The sequence below is a fragment of the Marmota monax genome, unplaced genomic scaffold, assembly GCF_021218885.2.
Source record: "Marmota monax isolate L192 unplaced genomic scaffold, Marmota_monax_Labrador192_F-V1.1 WCK01_AAM20220418_F8-fsc00005, whole genome shotgun sequence".
In the NCBI taxonomy this organism is placed as follows: Eukaryota; Metazoa; Chordata; class Mammalia; order Rodentia; family Sciuridae; genus Marmota; species Marmota monax.
This window is the reverse complement of record NW_026692254.1, coordinates 4258069-4277929: the sequence shown is the minus strand read 5'-3', so window position 1 is coordinate 4277929 and position 19861 is coordinate 4258069. Positions and strand designations below refer to the sequence as shown.

General features: G+C 37.8%; 1 protein-coding gene and 1 non-coding gene across 3 annotated transcripts in view; both read right to left on the bottom strand.

Moving 5' to 3' along the window:
- The window catches only part of Sec23b (SEC23 homolog B, COPII coat complex component), a 39253-nt gene extending 19392 nt beyond the window's left edge, over positions 1-19861 (bottom strand). The window contains exons 1-10 of one of the 2 annotated variants that reach the window (XM_046434833.2): positions 19524-19861; positions 17235-17458; positions 15956-16013; positions 12791-12877; positions 10488-10724; positions 10298-10383; positions 8937-9081; positions 8172-8330; positions 7706-7821; positions 2171-2294 (exon numbers count right to left, since the gene is read on the bottom strand). In XM_046434833.2, coding sequence (XP_046290789.1) covers positions 2171-2294; positions 7706-7821; positions 8172-8330; positions 8937-9081; positions 10298-10383; positions 10488-10724; positions 12791-12877; positions 15956-16013; positions 17235-17455 — 1233 coding nt within the window. In that variant the 5' untranslated portion in view covers positions 17456-17458; positions 19524-19861. Of the gene's footprint in view, positions 1-2170; positions 2295-7705; positions 7822-8171; positions 8331-8936; positions 9082-10297; positions 10384-10487; positions 10725-12790; positions 12878-15955; positions 16014-17234; positions 17470-19523 lie in introns of both variants that reach the window. The other variant, XM_046434821.2, reaches the window with a different exon arrangement.
- LOC124089599 (small nucleolar RNA SNORA17) lies at positions 11361-11447 on the bottom strand. The gene has a single exon (XR_006850806.1). It is a non-coding gene; the product is annotated as a small nucleolar RNA SNORA17 (small nucleolar RNA).

Below are 19861 nucleotides of genomic sequence, written 5' to 3'. Positions count from 1 at the left end.
AAAATTAAAAAAAAATCTGCCTGTAGGTGCTGCATGAAGATGATACAGCATTTTCAACTCTCTCAGTTCACTTTTCAAACTTTAAAATTATATACCTAGAAGATAACAATTCTACCAACAAACTACATTCTTTTCCAATCCCATATATGGTCACAATTATTTACATATTTTTTGGTGTGTGCATGTTTTATTTTTATTTTCTAACTTTTAAAATTTGTTCTTTTTAGATATATATGACAGTAGAGTATATTTTGACATATATATACATGGAGTATAACATTCTAATTAGGATACCATTCTTGTGGTTTTATATGATATGATATGAGTGGTTTTATAAGAGTTTCACTGGTCATGTATTCATATATGAACATAGGAAAGCTATGTCTGATATTTATGTATTTCTAACCAGTGAACATACTGTTTTGTGTTGCTTTAAAAATACTTAATTCATGAAGCCCACACAAGGCCAACTTGCTTAGATTTTTTTAGCTGAACTCATTTCAAAAACATCCATTTCTGCTGGGTGTGGTGGCTCATATCAGTAATCCTAGCAACTCAGGAGGCTGGTATAGGAGGATCACAAATTCCAGGCCAGCCTCCACAACTTAGTAAAATTTGTCTCAAAATAAAATATAAAAAGGGCTGGGATATGGCTCAATGGTAAAGTGCCTTTGGGTTCAATCCCTGATACCAAAAAAACAAACAAAACAAAAAAATCACCCATTTCTCTTTAACAACAAAAAATCTCAAACACATGAGAATGTTGTTTAAAGGCTAACCTAGATGATTTAATGATCACCTCCAACTCTCCATAGTTTCTAATGGACCTTTTTATTGTTTCCTCAATGACTCAGAGTCAACTGTCTCTGGCGATGAGTCCCTATGTGGGAAAACAAACCAAAACTCACAGTGCTGGCTGTTTCAGAGCACTCTGATAATTCTTCAGGCAAGTACTAATATAAACTGCTTATGGAATGCAGTAACCCATACTGATGGATGGGTGGACAGTGACTACTGTGTGGCTGCTATGCTGAGGTCACAATGCTGCTTAAAACACTCACCCCATTATCCACCTCCCAATTTCAACTGTCCTAAAGCAAGGTGAAGGAGGGCCTACAGAGGAACCAAAAACTCATTGTTTAGAATGCTAACCAATACATAGGTCCTCCTCCAGGAGAAAAGAGATAGGTGAATGATATATGTTATGATAGCAAATTTTTTTTAATATTTATTCTTTAGTTGTAGTTGACAAATACCTTTATTTTATTTATTTATTTTTATGTGGTGCTGAGCATGGAACCCAGGGCCTCGCTTGCACTAGGCAAACGCTCTATCGCTGAGCCACAACCCCAGCCTGATGACAGCAAATTTTGTAGAGATTATTTTAATTGGCCTGTATATGCCTGTGTCCAGTTGAAATTGCCAGAAGTCTGACTACTAAACAAGTAGCAACATTCTAGCTGGGTGCAGTGACATGTGCCTATATTCCCAACTACTTGGGAAGTTGAGGCAGTAGGATTGCAAGTTCAAGGCCAGTCTGGACAACTTAGTGAGATCCTATCTCAAAATAAAAAATAAGAAGGGCTAGGAGGCTGGGGTTGTGGTTCAGTATAGAGTGTTTGTCAAGCATGTGTGAGGCACTGGGTTTAATCCTCAGAATCGCATAAAAATAAATAAATAAATAAATAAATAAAATCTATTTTTTTTAATTCTTAAAAAATAAATAAATAGGGGCTGGGGTTGTGGCTCAACAGTAGAGCACTCGCCTAGCATGTGTGAGGCCCTGGGTTCGATCCTTAGCACCACAGAAAAAAAATTAAAAAAAATAAAGGTATTGGGGCTGGGGTTGTGGCTCAGCGGTAGAGCACTCATCTTGCATGCACGAGACCCTGGGTTCAATCGTCAGCACCACATAAAAAAATAAATAAATGAGTGAAATAAAGATATTGTGTCTAACTACAACTAAAAAATAAATATTAAAAAATAATAATAAAAAATAAAGGTATTGTGTTCAACAACAACTAAAAAATAAATATTTTAAAAACAAATAAAATAGGGCTAGGGATGTAGCTCAGGGGTAGAGCACACCTGAGTTCAATCCCTAGTACCAAAAAAAAAAAAAAAGTAACACTCTAATTCCATTAACATTTTAAAAGGCTATCATACATACCTTTACTTCTAAACTAGCACCAAATGCCATTCTGAAATCTCCATTAAAATCTTTACTAAAGATTCTTTGGAATGTCTGCTTGAAGAGAGAAGTGTTGAAAGAATCTCCCATCACCATGTGGCCTCTAGGAAAAAAGAAAAAAGTGAACATTAGTAAGACTGAAAGCCATCCAGATGCTCCCTGGATGTTTACAAAGGAGAAAAAAATACCCACGTCTGTAAAGGTACTAACTCACTTAAATAAAGAACAGCAAGTTTAATTTGTATTTAGGGGGGAAAAAAGTTTCTAAAATATTAAACTAAGAATCCTTAAGAATACTAATATATCTTGATTACTATAGCAATTACACAAACCTATAGAGATGAAAAATCTCTTAGAATTATACCTATTCACATACAAAAGAAAAAAAAAAGTACAGGTAAATAAGGTCTACACTACAGTTAACTGTACTGTGCCAAAGTCCATTTCCTGGTACTGACATTGTACTATGTTTATGTAAGATGCTGCCCCGGGGAAGAGCTAGATGAAGAGTATGGAGAGACCTCTCTGTACTCCCAGCACATTTATAATTTCTGTAAATCCATAATTATTTCAAACAAAAAGTTTTTTTTTAAAGAGAGTATCCTTTATTCAACAATCCTAGCAGTTTAAACAGATTATTATGATATTATGATAAATATATACATAAGTATATTTATCTACTACAGACATATAGAGATATCTATGTATATATACCGACATAGATACCTTGGGTTTTTGTCCATGATTCCCAGCCTAACTTCCTCCTCAATGCAAGTTATATAAATAGAATTTCTCTTCCCCAAGGCAAATCCCAGAAACTCTAACCACCAACTTTTCTGTCTTAGAACTGGCCATAAACAAATTCTATGACCTATCTTGTCTGATAAATCAAAAGGCCTACCTCTTACCCAGGAGAATGGAATGTGCACAGAAAGGCCAAGAAAAATACGAACAAGCTATCCTAGGTTTCCCCAGACAACTAGTATTAAATTATATTCTTTTTGCCCAATTACATTTCTACATGGTTAGCCATACTTCAATCATACTTATGTAACAGTTGTCATAACCACCTAAAAGGACAGGGTTCAGATAGTTTCCAGATAGCCAAACACATGCAGGTTCCTAGAAAGTGTGTACCAGAGAGGATGGAAGCTTCATGTCCCTTCCCTCACACCTCTCCTTATGCACCCCTTCACCTGTATCCTTTATAATACCCTTCACAAGAAACTGGTAAATGTGTTTCCTTGAGTTCTATGTGAGCTGATTGAACAAATTAATAGAACCCAAGGAGGAGTTTGTGGGAAGCCAAATTTACAGCCAGTCACTCATGTGCCTGGATAAAACAACTTGGGGCTTGTGTCTTCTAAAGTGGGTAGGGGCCAGTCTTGTGTGATATGACATTGTGTCCAAATAGGAAGAGTCAGGACTGAATTGAACTAGAGATCCCCAGCTGGTGTCCACTGCAGAACTCATTGCTTGCTTGTTGACGGGGACAAACCCACACACACTGTAGGTTCATTGCAATGCTCCGTGTTATGTGCATATAGTAGGTGAGACTTGAGTTTGACTTGGGTTTTCTCTATAACAAGAAAACATGTCCAACTTTTCTCATACTTTTTCAGTATAGGAGAATAACCAGGCCTGGGGAAAAACCTTTTCAGATTAACTCTGCTGCAACACACTGAATCCTTGACTTCACAGGAACATTTTTTTCTAATTGATGAATACTGATTTTTATCCCTTACTGAAGTTAGAGAAAATATTGTTCAAATTTTCAGCAAGAAGCACAGCCTGTGGTACAGAATAGAGGACACAGAAACCAATCCACAAAACTACAACTTTCTTATATTTGATAAAGGGGCTAAAAACATGCAATGGAGGAAGGATAGCATCTTCAACAAATGGTGCTGGGAAAACTGGAAATCCATATGCAACAAAATGAAACTGAATCCCTTTCTCTCGCCATGCACAAAAGTGAATTCAAAATGGATCAAGGAGCTTGATATCAAATCAGAGACGCGCCGTCTGATAGAAAAAAAAGTTGGCTACGATCTACAGTCGGTGGGGTCGGGCTCCAAATTCCTCAATAGGACACCCATAGCACAAAAGTTAATAACTAGAATCAACAAATGGGACTTACTCAAACTAAAAAGTTTTTTCTCAGCAAAAGAAACAATAAGAGAGGTAAACAGGGAGCCTACACCCTGGGAACAAATCTTTACTCCTCACACTTCAGATAGAGCCCTAATATCCAGAGTATACAAAGAACTCAAAAAATTAGACAATAAGAGAACAAACAACCCAATCAACAAATGGGCCAAGGACCTGAACAGACACTTCTCAGAGGAGGACATACAGTCAATCAACAAGTACATGAAAAAATGCTCAACATCTCTAGCTGTCAGAGAAATGCAAATCAAAACCACCCTAAGATACCATCTCACTCCAGTAAGATTGGCAGCCATTAAGAAGTCAAACAACAACAAGTGCTGGCGAGGATGTGGGGAAAAGGGTACACTTGTACATTGCTGGTGGGACTGCAGATTGGTGCAGCCAATTTGGAAAGCAGTATGGAGATTTCTTGGAAAGCTGGGAATGGAGCCACCATTTGACCCAGCTATTCCCCTTCTTGGTCTATTCCCTAAAGACCTAAAAAGAGCATGCTACAGGGACACTGCTACATCGATGTTCATAGCAGCACAATTCACAATAGCAAGACTGTGGAACCAACCTAGATGCCCTTCAATAGACAACTGGATAAAAAAAATGTGGCATCTATACACAATGGAGTATTACTCTGCATTAAAAAATGACAAAATCATAGAATTTACAGGGAAATGGATGGCATTAGAGCAGATTATGCTAAGTGAAGCTAGCCAATCCCTAAAAAATAAATGCCAAATGTCTTCTTTGATATAAGGAGAGTAACTAAGAACAGAGTAGGGATGAAGAGCAGGAGAAGAAGATTAACATTTAACAGGGATGAGAGGTGGGAGGGAAAGGGAGAGTGAAGGGAAATTGCATGGTAATGGAAGGAGACCCTCAGGGTTATACAGTGGAGGAGGTAGAGAGAGAGGAGGGGAGGGGAGGGGAGAGATGGGGAGGGGGGAGAGTGGAGGATGGGAAAGGCAGCGGAGCACAACAGACACTAGTATGGCAATTTGTAAATCAATGGATGTGTAACCGATGTGATTCTGCAAGCTGTGTATGGGGTGAAGGTGGGAGTTCATAACCCACTTGAATCAAAGTGTGGAATATGATATGTCAAGAAATTTGTAATGTTTTGAACAACCCACAATAAAAAATTAAAAATTAAAAAAAAAAAAAAAAAAAAGAAGCACAGCCTGCTTCAGCTACACAACAAGTTGTCATTTATAAAACAGGATCCCAGAATTGGAAAGAAAACAAGAAAGGTTACCTGGTCCAGCTCTCTCAATGTCTGAGCTCTTTAGTGAGGGATCAACAATTTGGCCCCAAATATCCACCCTCCCTTCTTCCTTAATCATGTATTCCACAGTTGCTTGGAATAAAGATGACATTCCCAGGGCTGGGGTTGTGGCTCAGCGGTAGATGCTTGCCTCGCATGTGTGAGGCTCTGGGTTCGATTCTCAGCACCACATAAAAATAAATAAATAAAATAAAGGTATTGTGTCCAACTACAACTAAAAAATAAACATTAAAAAAAAATAAATAAAGATGACATTCCCTAGTGTACCTTGCATGTAGTCACATGACTCACTTTAACTTGATGGAGAATCCTTTAGTTCGAGTGGGGCATGTTCTTGCCAGAAGGGCATATCCTTCTTTGGCCTTTCCACCCTGCTATTGTAATGTAGTAGAACTCCAGCAAATACCCCAAGCCACGCACTGCACACTGAGGCAGATAGCTTGATGGGAGCCTCAGCCTTGATGATGATGAAACCAGTATACCAGACAGAAATGAACTTTTTTTGGGGTCTTCTGTCATAATCACACAATCTAATCTAACTCACACCCACTTGCCCCTTGACAACATCCCTGCCAAGTTACGACTGAACATCTCTTACTCCCTCCAGAAGCTGTCCACTCCATGTCTGGACAGTTCTCACTCTTTTTACTTTTTATTTTGAGATTGGGTCTTGCTAACTTGCCCAGGTTGACCTCAAACTTGCGATCTTCCTGCCGCAGCCTCCCAAGTAGCTAGGATTACACAGCAGGAACCACCATACCTAGGAAGACCTTTTTTTAAAAAAATATTTATTTTTTAGTTGTAGTTGGACAGAATACATTTATTTTTTTTTTTTTTTTTTTTATGTGGTGCTGAGGATCAAACCCAGGGTCTCACATGTGCTAGGCAAGCACTCTACCACTGAGCCACAACCCCAGCCCCAAGACCTTTCTTTATACTGGGTGAAATTCTATATCCCGGCAGCTTCACCCATTGTTCCTAATTCTTCTGATCTCTTCTCCACAGAACAACTCTTCAACACTGAATACAGTTCTCATACCCATCTCTTCTTTTTTTTTTTTTCTTTAGGTACTGGGGATTGAACTCAGGGGCACTTGACCACTGAGCCACATCCTCAGCCCTAGTTTGTATTTTATTTAGAGACAGGGTCTTACTGAGTTGCTTAGCACCTCACTTTTGCTGAGGTTGGCTTTCAACTCGCAATCCTCCTTCCTCAGCCTCCCAAGCCACTGCAGTGACATATGCCTCTGCACGCAACTAGATCCCATCTGTCTTCAGCTTAGTCTTTTCTAGTTCCTTCAACCATTCTCCACATGGGAATGGGAGTGTAGCTCAATTTCAAGCATTCTCCAGCACTATATAAGCTTGTTTAAAAGGAAAAGCTCACAAAAGTTAAAGCTTGCAACTTAGCAAGCTCCTAAGCAAGACCATGTCTCAAAATAAATAAATAGATAGATAGATAGATAGATAGGGCTGGGGACATGGCTCAGTGGTTATGCACCCTGGGCTCAATCCCCAGTATAAATAAATAAATAAATGCTCAGAATGAAAAATGACATAATCTGTATAAGGTGTCACCATCACCAAAGAAACCAAGATTTTGATTTTCTTCAAAGATAATCTACTCCTATAACCTAGCCTATGATAACCCATCTTTGCAGGAAGTCATCCCAAGCTGTTGGCTCACCTTGAGCACTCAACAAAAACCCTACATCTTTTTATGTCACCATTAAAACATTTATCCAACATGGAATTTGACCTAAATGTTGAATCTTGTGGGAATCAAATACCTCAATGAGACACTGATGGAAATAATGATACCTCTCCACAAAAACTATACACACACACCCTAGCATACAAACCACAGGATGTTCACAAATACATTACAGCATCTCTGAGTGCTCCAAGTCAAGGACTCCTGAAGGGCACCATTCTATCATAAAATGGGAGTGTAGCTCAGTGGTAGAGTACTTCCCTAGATATGCAAGGCCCAGGGTCCAATCCCCAGCACTGAAGGGAAAAAAAAAAGACATTCTCTTTTTTCCAGGTGTTCACTATGAACATACCCAGTAAGATTTGTACAACACTTCATCTCCAATAGTCCAGTTTGGTCAAGGGCACAAGCATAAATATCAATGCAGTGACCATTTGCAGCGGTTCGATTAGCAAGCATCTCATAGTGCTGTAAAGAGAGGAGAAAACTGTCTTTAGGAAACATTAACATTAATCCCAAGGTATGCCTTAACATACCAAATGATGTAATCAAATATAGGACTATGAAGATCATTATCTTCAAAACACAAAATAAAAAATAGTTTCCAATCTCAACAACCTTCACAAACTTACAGCTATCCACTTGAAGCTCAGAGGCTGGGGACAATAATTTAACAGCAGCCAAGATCTGGAAGATCATCTCAGCAAATAAATCTTTTTGACTGTGACAAGAAGGCCTCAATAAAGCAGCTGTCACTCTAGAGCAGTCTAAACCTGACACCAGGTTAACACAATTAACCCATACCCAAGAGAACCTACCTTGGTTGCCTTTTTCATGAACCGTGCATTATCCTTCTCAATATCATGCCAGGAACGAATAGGAATCTTTAATTCATCTCCAACCACCATGCCAGGCCCTTGTGTGGGGGGACCTCCAGTAAATAGCATGATACGGGCTCCTGTGTTTGGGAAAGTACCCTGAAACAGTAAATAACAGCATATTAGAAGGATGTAGCCCATCTCCAAGTGTGTTTTCAATTTCCCTATAGAAATATTCCAAAAGATTCTCCTGAGCTTTTTTTTTTTTTTTTTTTTGCATTGGGGATTGAACTTAGGGTCTCATGCATGCTAAGCAGTTCTCAGCTCCTCATCAGCTGTTAATACTGATGATACAGCAGAATGATATAAATGACAATGCAGAAAAACAGCACTTACTTTCTCTCACCCTAATGGCTTTATATACTTTTACTACTTTATTCTGAGCAGTTCCTATTGCTCTAATTCCCTTATTTTTTCTTGAAAACCTTTAGGAGCTCCTTCAATGTAGATAATAACAATGACTTTAGGTCACAGTGAATTTTCAAAAAAAGCCAACAAATATGATTTTTTAAAAATACTTATTTTATAGTTGGACACAACACCTTTATTTCACTTAATTATTTTTTACGTGGTGCTGAGGATTGAACCCAGGGTCCTGCACGTGCAAGACGAGTACTCTACTGCTGAGCCACAACCCCAGCCCCAAATATGATTTTTAAGAGCAAGTTTGTATGATGTGAGAGAGCCCCATAAATTCTCAATTACCTCCAATAAACCAACAGCAATGGACAAAGCAACACCAGTGGATCTCAAAGGTCTCTTCCCCTGAGTTACTGGCCATGGGTCTCTCTGCAGCTCCCCAAGAAGATCAGTGAGGTTCATATCAATCTTTTGAATGGGCTGCAGAAATCTGTAAGATTTTGAATGGACATATCAATTATAGTTTAATAAGGTAGCCTGGTCTTCCAACCTTGGTGACATGTAATTATTTAAAATAATTATTCAGAGTAGGAAAAATTTGCCATTTTTTTCTTTAAAATTGTCTCTACAAACACAAAACAATTCAAGGCAATTTTACTAAGGAATATAATTTAAAACCTAACATTCAGTGATATATATATTATATATATTACATATATACATATATATACATATACATACATATACATATAGAGAGAGCATGCGCTAGCGAGAGCATGCGCTAGCGAGACCATGTGCTAGCACGGGGGAATAAAATCAACTTAAAAGGGAACAAATCAGTTTAATTAAATTTTAAGCAGCAAAGAAATCCTAAGGGGTCTGGGGTTGTGGCTCAATGGTAGAGCGCTTGCCTAGCACATGAGAGGCCCTGAATTGGATCTTGAGCACCACATAAAAATAAATAAATAAAATAAAGATATTGTGTCCAAATACAACTAAAAAAAATAAATATTTTTTTAAATATTTATTTTTTGGTTAGACACAATACCTTTATTTTTGTTTATTTAGTTTTATGTGGTGTTGAGGATCGAACCCAGGGCCTCGCGCATGCTAGGCGAGCACTCTACCACTGAGCCACAACCCCAGCCCTAAAAAATTAATATTAAAAAAAAAAAAGAAATTCTAAGGACATGTCTAATGGAAATTTTATCTGTATGTGGTCCACTTATGTGGACAATGTGCACAATTCTAAAGGTTCAGTTTGTGTGTCCCTTGAGCTTTAGAGTAACACAAAGAACAATCTTGTTTCTTAAGAGAAGGAAGCTGTCCCCAGCCTGGAAGACAATGCATTTTATCAAGTTTACTAGCAGTTAACACAACCTGGGTCAGCACTGGACACTCAATTTAACTGAATAAAGTATCTGTTCATAAGCTTTTTTGAGAGCACTCAAAAGAGGTCTTTTCCATTTTTCCAGTTTTATTTAAGAATCAAAAAGAATAATAGCCATATGTCCAAAAAAGAGGGGAATGAATGAATACAGTGGTCTCAAAACCTTTTTGATAAAACATTAAATATGGATTAAGCTTATTCATTGACTTTTTTATCTAATCATAAGAAAACCGACATACTTGCATTGCTTTTCTTTTATTTTCACGTCAACGTGCATGCTCACTACAGCACATAATACTGAATGTCAGCATCTCACCTGCTTGAAACAAAAGGGTGCTCCTGAGGTTGAGCAGGTCTTGCTTGCTGCATGGGCATGGCTGGCTTAGACAAACCCAGCATATCCTAAAAAAAACAAAAGACTCATTTCCCATCACATTATGAGTAAATAACTGATTAATTTTTTAAAAATGTCCTTGCTACCATTTCTATACAAACCCAGCACAGACCTGTATTTGCTTTGCAGTTAAATCCTTGGTCCCTCGGAAGACATAACTTTTGGAGATTCCTTCACAGCTCAGTTCATGAACCTGCACCATCCTTCCGAAAGTGATCAGACCCACCAGAGCATCTGGAGGAAGGAGACTCAGGGACATCTGCAGGGATTCTTTGAGAGCTTGAAGGTCATCTTCCTCCAGGCATGTGTCAACCACATAGAGAAAGATCAGAGGAGACTGTGCGCCTCGCTTTAGGGAAAGGAAAAAGCATGATGATCAGTATACAAATACAAACAAATCAGGCATGTAAATGTCAAGTCTTCAACTACATTTATTCTCAGGAGGACACCTACACAAACCTCTACTTACCCTGATGCAGATTCTATTAAAACAAACTAAATATAAAAAATATTTGTGGCTAGGCATAGTGGCACATTCTATAGTCCCAGCAACTCAGGAGGCTAAGGCAGGAGTATCTCAAGTTTGAGGCTAGTCTCAGCAATTTAATGAAGACCTAAGTAATTTAACAAGATCCTGTCTCAAAAAAAGTAATAATAAAAAGGACTAGATGTGTAGCTCAGTGGTAAAACACCTCTGAGTTCAATTCCCAGTACCAAACAAACAAACAAACAAAAAAACCGTGTTTGTATCTAACAAAATTATTCTACATTTCTGAATACCTACTATGTGTCAGACATTGGTCTAGGTCCTGGGATATATCAGTACATACATAGAAAAAACAAAGATCCTTGCCTATCTCAAGGAGCAAACTTTCTGGCAAGGGGATTAGGGGAACAGCAAACGCCAGGAGTAGAAACAGAGGTCAAGTTCAAGGTCAGAGCAGCCTCAGTAAGAAAGTAACATTTGAGCAAAAGCCTGAAGAAGGGAGCAAGACAGTCACATATATACTGTCTTTCTCTTTTCTCTATCTGTATCTGTATGGCACAGCAGCCATACAGATACAGATAGAGAAAAGAGCCAGAGCAGTGGAAAAAGCCAGAGCAAAGGCCCATGGGCAGGCATGTTCCTGCATGCTTCAGGAGTCTAGAAGGCCCACGGAGCTAAACAATGACACTAGCAGAAATTAAGCTCAGAGTGGTATATCTCAGGGCTTTGAAACTATCTTTTACTCTGGGTAAAAAGGGGAGCCATTTTTACCACTGGAGGTTTCTGAACAGAGAAGTAATGTGAAACGTATTTTTAAAGTTACTCTGAGGGCTGGGGTTGTGGCTCAGCAGTAGAGCGCTTGTCTAGCTCACGTGAGGTGCTGGGTTCAATCCTCACCACCATGTAAAAAATAAAAAATAAAATGAAGGTTTTGTGTCCAACTACAACTAAAATATATATATTTTTTAAAAATTTAAAAAAATAAAGTTACTCTGACTTCTGGGTTTAGAATACAACACAACACTAGAGAAGAATAGTGTTACCTCAGATTAGGTAGAGGGAAGTGAAGGGAGGGGAAGGGAGGGGATGTGGTGATAAGAAAGATAGTACAATGAAACACACATTATTATTGTATGTATATATGTGACTGCATGACCAATATGATTCTACAACATGTATACACAGAAAAATGAGAAATTATATCCCATCTATGTATGATATATCAAAGTGCATAAATACATTCTACTGTCATGTATAACTAATTAAAACAAATTTAAAAAGAATACAGTACAAATAGGCAATAATAAAATCAAGGAGAATAGTTAGGAGACTGATCTAACAATTTGAATGGGGTGGGGGCTGTGGCTCAGTGTTAAGAGTGTTTATCTAGCATGTGTAAGGCTCTGGGTTCAATCCTCAGCATCACATAAAAATAAATAAATTAAATAAAGGCATTGTGTCCATCCACAACTAAAAAAAAATTTAAAAAATAATTCAAATGAGAAATTGTGGCTAGATTAGGATAATTAGGAGTAAGAGAGAAAAATGGGTAAATTCTAGATAAATTTTGAATATTGAGCCAATAACATGTTATAACAGATTAGATGTGGGATGTGAAAAAGAGAGGTCAAGGACAAGTCTAAGACTTTTAAACTGAACAACTACATGATGGAGCACCCTCAACAAAGACTGAGAAGGTTTTGAAGGTCGGCTTTCTAATTCAATCAGTTCCACCGTTTTTGCAGCCTTCTACCAAGACCTGAAAACAACACCAGTGTAAGTGCTTACACACTGTAACCTCATGTTTAGGATCCTTCTGCCCCAACAATTTCAGGTCCTCTGGACTGGCAAGAGACACAGAAAACAAAGGATTTCAAGAGATACTCAGTGTTCATCACATTTCATTAAATACACAACAAGGAATTTACCTGTATCACGTACTCAATTGTAGAAAACTGGGGCATCAATTCAGCAGGTTGATTCACCTCAGATATGCCTGCATAAGCTGGAGGAAACTGAAAAGAAAGCAAAGCACTGTTTTGTGAGGGCTGAAAGATATTTATGTTACACCTTTTATTTTCCATTTATAAAGATGATTAATGATTATATGTTAATTCTGAGAGCACAAAATGTAAAACATTATTAAAACACAAAAAAATCAGTAATTAAATTCTGCTTTACATTCATATCATTTCATAAGTTTAAAAAAAACTATTTTATTCTTTAGAGTAGGTTTAAGTTATTTTAAAACATTTAATGGTTTAAAGTCACTCTATTAGAAGAAGCTAAAAGCCCTAGTGCCATGCCAGTAATCCTATCTACTTAGGAGGCTAAGGCAAAAGGATCAAAGTTCAAGGTCAGCTGGCACAATTTAGACTCAGTCTCAAACTAAAAAAGATTTTTTTAAAGGGTTAAGGATGTAGCTCAGTAGCAGAGCACCAATGGTTTAATCTAAAAACAAACAAACAAAACCACATGCTATCACAACCGTTTCTTAAGCTTTGCCTTGCAAACTAAAGGCAAAACATTTACCTGTTTCATCTATAAAGAAGACTAACACCTTTGTTTATCATTTTGACTATTATCTCTGGAGTAGCTGTGATTTTAGGCATGTACCACTGTGCCTGTCCCCTCTAGACCTTTCCACTTGAGCACACCATATATAACAATCACTTCATATAAACAATTTTGGGACCTGCTTTTGCATATAAAATAATAACACAGGCATTTCCTTTTGTTTTTAAAACTCTCTGCAAACATTTTAAATTCATAATTTGGGCACTGATTTTTCAGTCTTCAGCTTAATATTTAAAAGTTTAGGTATATCTCCCCAAATTTAGCAGGTGGATCTCTCCAGGCCAGTGACTTTAGAGTGACCAAATGCAAATCCTGCTGAGGAGATGACAGCAGCCTTAAAGAGTCACTGGCCAGGAGGGAAGGAATATTGGGCACCAGAACTCCAGCAGAAATCTCAGTATATGCCATCAAAAGATCTCCTGTCCCCTTTCTGGCCATGACTACCCAATGGCTGCAGCTTGCAGAAAAGGGTAGAGCTTTATCTATGTCTGCAAAATTCGGGGAGTAAACCCAGACATACTGGCTACCTTCTAGCAATCTGGAGATGTCCTATTTACCTAACAGGCAGTCAACTGCACAGAAAAAGAGGACAAGATAACCCAGTTCCTCCAGGGGGCCATCTCTATCTACTACCCCAGACTCATTGAGGGGTTCATTTCCTCATGGTTGAGCTGGGAGAATAACAAAAGATTATTTAAGCGTATGACAGTCTTCCACATCACACTTCCACACCAAACTGGCAGGTGGAGATCTCAGATAAATATACTAATACCAAATACTTATATGGCACTTAGTGTGTCAAGCACTATTTAAAGTCATTTACATTCATTAATTCTGTTTAATTCTCACAAGAATTTCATAAAGTACCATAGTATTATTATGTTAATTTTATTTTATTTATTTTTTCCTTTATTTTGTTTATTTATTTTTGTGTGGTGCTGAGGATCGAATCCAGGGCCTTGCACGTGCTAGACGAGCACTCTACCGCTGAGCCACAACCCCAACCCCTATGTTAATTTTAAAGACAAGAAAATTGAGGCATAAAAGGTCAAATGTGACCCTGCCTTAGATTTTTTATGATAAATTAAACATGCATTAATTCTGAATGTTAAGATTTGTATAAACTTCTGAATTTCTCATGGAGATTTTTTTTTTAATTGCTAAGAATCAAATTCTACCATTGAGCTACATCCCCAGCCTTTCATGGAAATAAATCTCAAATATAATCAGCTTATAATTTCTGAATCTACTGTCAGTCGTCAACTGTACTTGTTTTTCCATCACTGGATTTACTATGCACTGTATCTAGGATTAATCATAATAAATTCATGTTATTACCAGCTTAAGAGCTATGAGCACAATGTATGCTCAATTGTGTACAATTAATTTTCCTCAACACTTTATTTAAATATAGTTTCCATGCCATAAAATTCACCAATTTTATGTGTAAAATTCAATGATTTTTAGCAAATGTATTGAATAATAATCAGCACAGCCCAGGTTTAGAACATTTTTATCATAGACAATTATTATTATTATTTTATTTTTTTTAATTTTCTTAGTACAGGTATTGAATCCAGAGGCACTTAACCACTGAGCCATGTCCCCCTCTTATTTTTTATTTTCAGACCATCTTGCTAAGTTTCTTAGGGACCCACTAAGTTGCTGAGGCTGGCTTTGAACTTGCAATCTCGTGCCTCTGCCTCCCAATCTCCGGGATTACAGGCATGAGCCACTAAGGCCAGCAGACACAGTTGATTTTAAAGAGAAGTCTTGACTGGGGGTATCACTCAGTGATAAAGCATGTGCTTATTATGAACAAGGCCCTAGGTTTGATCCCTATCACCTACACCCCATAAAAGGTCTCTCTTCTCATTTATGAGCTTCTTTTAGTTTGCTAGTTTTAAATTTTTTAAATCAAAACTTCAATACTCATACTTGAATTCCAAGGTTAATAAAGATCAGAAAACAAAAATTCAGTAATATTCACTACCCAATTAGAATATACTGAAGTCAAGTGAAATATGAACAGCTGGGCATAGTGGTGCATGCCTGTAATTCCAGCTACTCAGAAAAAGGCCGAGCAGGAGGATCAGAAGTGTGATGTTAGCATGGGCAACTTTGTGAAACTATGCCTCAAAATAAAAAAAGGGTTGGGGGTGTAGCTCAGTGGTAGAGTACTTTGCCAGCCAGCAAGAGGCCCTGAGTTCAATCCTCAGTACCACACACACATACAAAAAGAACAACAGATCTATGTTCTTAGGGTAACAGATTCATGTCCTACAGAAAACCTACAAGGAAAGAGAATGTTATGTACTCTCCACAGCAAATGACAAGAATCCAAATGTGGAAAAATTATAAATGTTCAACATTCAATATTGTGCTTAACAAAAGCTATCACCTTCAGTTCAGCAGAAACTGCTGACTGCTAGCATAGATATTCAATTTCACATAACTTTTTCAGAGTAACATACAAGAAATGAAACTTATAAAATATTTTTTAAAATAATTCATACCTGATTTCTCTGGAAACAGAAATTACAAGCCCAAAGTTTTGCTCGATAATCAACCTGACTGTGAGAAAGATAAATATCACAACCAGGTACCATTTTTATTTTTAAGGTAAAAAATATTCAAATGTAAACTTCAAATTCAATAAATCACAGACTGGTATTTCTATGTTTGTGTATAATAAATGACATTTTACAAAATTTCAATGCAGTTAGATTTCTGGCTATTAAGTACATAAAAAGTTTCCCTCAAACAACTTCAATGAAGAATTAGCAAATCCCTTTTTCTCTTTTCCAATATCCTAGATAAATTTTTAAAATTTCTTGACTTGTATAAATTATGAGTTAATTCCTTTTGCCTATTACCTTAACCCAATCTTCAGGATTTTTTCTAATATCTTTATTGTTCAGCCAAGTGAAACTACCAAATTTTGATAATAAAGGCACATTTCACACACAGGAAAAATTTCTTAGACTTTAACCTCACTTGAGTTAATATACTTCCTATCCCCTTTTATAGGTTTAAAAAATTAATAAACAGTGGCTATAATTTTGAAAGCAGAGCAGCAGCATTCTTAATATGCACATTCTAAATAAAAGCAAGGAAAATAAAGTAAAAAATGCTCCCTCATATAAAAAATTTTATGACCACTTGCCACGTATTTCAAAATTCCAATCTTGCAGTCCCATCTACTTGGAAGACAGGAGGATCCCTTGGGTTCAAGATCAGGCTGAGCAACACTATAAGACTCCACTTTCAAAAAATAATAAATAAATACAATAAGAATTCTTTCAAATTGTATCCACATGTGTTAAAAATAATATAGGTCAAGATATTATAGGTCATTATCTTAGAACAAAAAAAATTACACTTAACAATAAAATCATTAAGAGTTCAAATTTCTTCTGATTATTACTTCTTCTAGTCCTACAACATCAACACACTAGGCAAGTATAAAAAAAAAATAACCTGAAGCTTTTAGATTTTATTTTTGTGAAAAATACTTTAAAAGGTATCTCATAAAGTATACAGATAAGCCAAAAGCAAACTGATAAAAAGCAAAAAATTAAAAAAAAGTTAATTAGTGAATTCCAGATCCTCCCCTTTCATCCCCCTCCTCTTCCTATAAGATTCTAATTTTATCTGGAGATTAGGCCAAGGAGATTTCTATGCACACTCATCACTAAGAATCTCATCATCTACTACTCATCTCAAATTTGACAACTTGCCCAAATCAAATTTATTGTATTCACCATTTTTAGCAGTTTTTAAAGAAATTCATACCAAAGTGGATTGAGAACAGCTTTGCAAGTTGGCCTGCTGCAAAGCACAGGTTCATACTGTACAGGAGGCAGGTCTGGTCGTTCTTTCAAAGGAGTAAGGAGACAAGCCAGTGGAACAACCATTCTCGTGGCCTCAAGACGGCTGGAAGGCCACACATTCCAACTGAAACGTACACCATCTCGTTCTTCATTTTGCTGAATGAACTCCAGATATGTTGCCATAGTCTAAAAGGGAACTAAAGATAAAGCTTTAGCTATATATTTGAGATTCTCAGCTAAACCTCAAAAAAGAAGACAGTCATCTAACATAGCATTTCTTAAATACTTAGCTGGATACTCCTGGATAAAGATATCTATCTTCCCAAAGTTGATTAATTCAGTTATCTTTAACTATTGCTCTTTTCTTAATCCTCCTCTCTAGCACTTAAAACAAAACAAAGTAGTGGGGAGTTTTAATCATCATCTCTAAATTAAGTGTAGCTGAATATTCCACTTTTACATTTATTTATTCATTTTTGAGGTGCTGGGGATTGAACCCAGGGCTTCACACATAATATGCAAGTACTCTTCTACTAAGCCACACCCTCCCACCCTTGCCAGCAATATTACTTTAAACTTCCTTACAGATCACACATCATCTCAGACAAGCCAATTCTGCACTTGACCAAGGGTAAGCCTTGAATCCTGTTTCAGCATCAATACTGTATTAAATTTTACATTCCTAGTAATCTTGGTTGTGTGTCTTTTCCCATCCATCTTTTGTTAACTGTACAGTAAAGAAACATATACTGATCTGGAGTTGAGCTTATAAGGGGGACAAGTTCTGAGATAAAATATTTCTATTTGGTATTATCTAATTGCAAAGGAAAGCTTACTATTATGCTGGCTCTCATCAGGACCTTCTCCCTTACCAAGGTTGCTTTTACTCATGCCTTTTCTTTTTTTTAATGTTTTTTTTTTGGGGGGGGGGGTATGCTCATGTCTAAAGACTGGTCAATAAAATAGTACTTCAGACTAATCTTTTAAACCCAGACAATCCCAATTTCACTGAACTGAGTGTTTTATACATCCTGTTCATGTCCTGGAATCTAGGGTGACACACACCTAAGTTATTGTGGTTCAAGGAAACTAGCCCCTCAAGAAAAAACAAAACAAAAGAAAAAGAGATCAAAGAATCTGTGATATTAAAGTGATCACTAAGGAGGACCTCATCTAGTGCTGGATAACAACCAACCCCATACTATTTTGAGAAGTGCCATACTACAAATAATTTGGATTAAGGCTCTTATATTACATGGCCAGAAAAGCAAATGAAATATTACACAGACAACCAAAATTCAAAATGTGAATTTCACTGAAACATTAAGCCAGCTACTTGTTATTTGAGCAAAAGGGAGAAACTGAAGCATTGTTTACACAGAAGGCACTTCTGCAGCTTCCTGAAGGGGAGGGAGCAGGAAGAGCTAAATCAGGTAGTCGGGGGAGCCAGTTCTAATATCATAATTCTCACAAGTACCTCAGCAAGATTCATTAAATGACCATTCTCCTCTCAAAATTGTTATTAAAAGGTATTAATCCCCAAGTATGCACATAATAAAACTTTCTCCATCTGTTTATCACTGCCCCTCCCCCTCACTCTTCTAGATCACTGATTCTTAACCTCGGGCAAATAGTTCACAGAGGATTTTAGAGAATCCACAGACTTTCTTAAGTCATATGCAAGACTGTGTGAACGAGAGAATGCATCCTTCCAAGGAAATTAGATTCACGTTCTATACCAAATTCTCAAAGAATAAGGGTATGAAGAGGTCAAATAGCTGAATGAATGAATGAATGAATACTGAACGAACGGATGAAAAGCCTAGGAAGATACTCTAGAAGCATCCACCCCCAAATCTGAACGACCCTCATCTCGCCCAGGCGTAACTTTTCAGGGCATTGTGGCCATCTGCAGACAAGATAAAGTTTAAGTCTTGACAGGTGTCTGAAGACCTAAGTTCCAGTTTTACCTCTCTCACAAACCAAAACGTTCGAATTGCTAAGTTATAAAATGGGAGCAGGATCCTTCCGGCTGTGCGCAGCCAGCAATTCTAAAGACTTAAGAATCAGAAGCCGGTGATCTGCCAGCCCGGCATGGCGGGGGACCCGTCACTTTCAGTAGACTCTTGGGTCATCCATTCGCTCCGTTTCCCCTGCCTACCAGAAAAGGCTTCATCCCAGAAACAGCCCACCTCGCCCTGGCATGTGTGCCTCTGTCCGCGGCTCTCTACCACTTCTGCATCCCACTCACCTGGCCGGAGCCGAACGCTTGGCGAGTGCTGTCGGCGCCCACAGCTGGAAAAGCTAGGCTCCGGCTCTCACCGCCAAGTCCAGCTCAGCTCTCAACCGATTGGTCAACACTCTGACACGTCATACCACAGCGACGTGCGATAGCCAATCGCAGAGCGCTTATCCAGCCGACTAGAGGAAGCGATGTTGTCAGAAAAATTTCTCCGCCATCCAGCGATATGGCAAAACAGCGCTGACTCGCACTTCAAACCATAGATGCCACTTCCCTAAGATTGCCACTAAAGGTTTCTGCTTCAGAAACCCCAGGCATTGCCGGAACATTCCCTAGACACAGCCAGC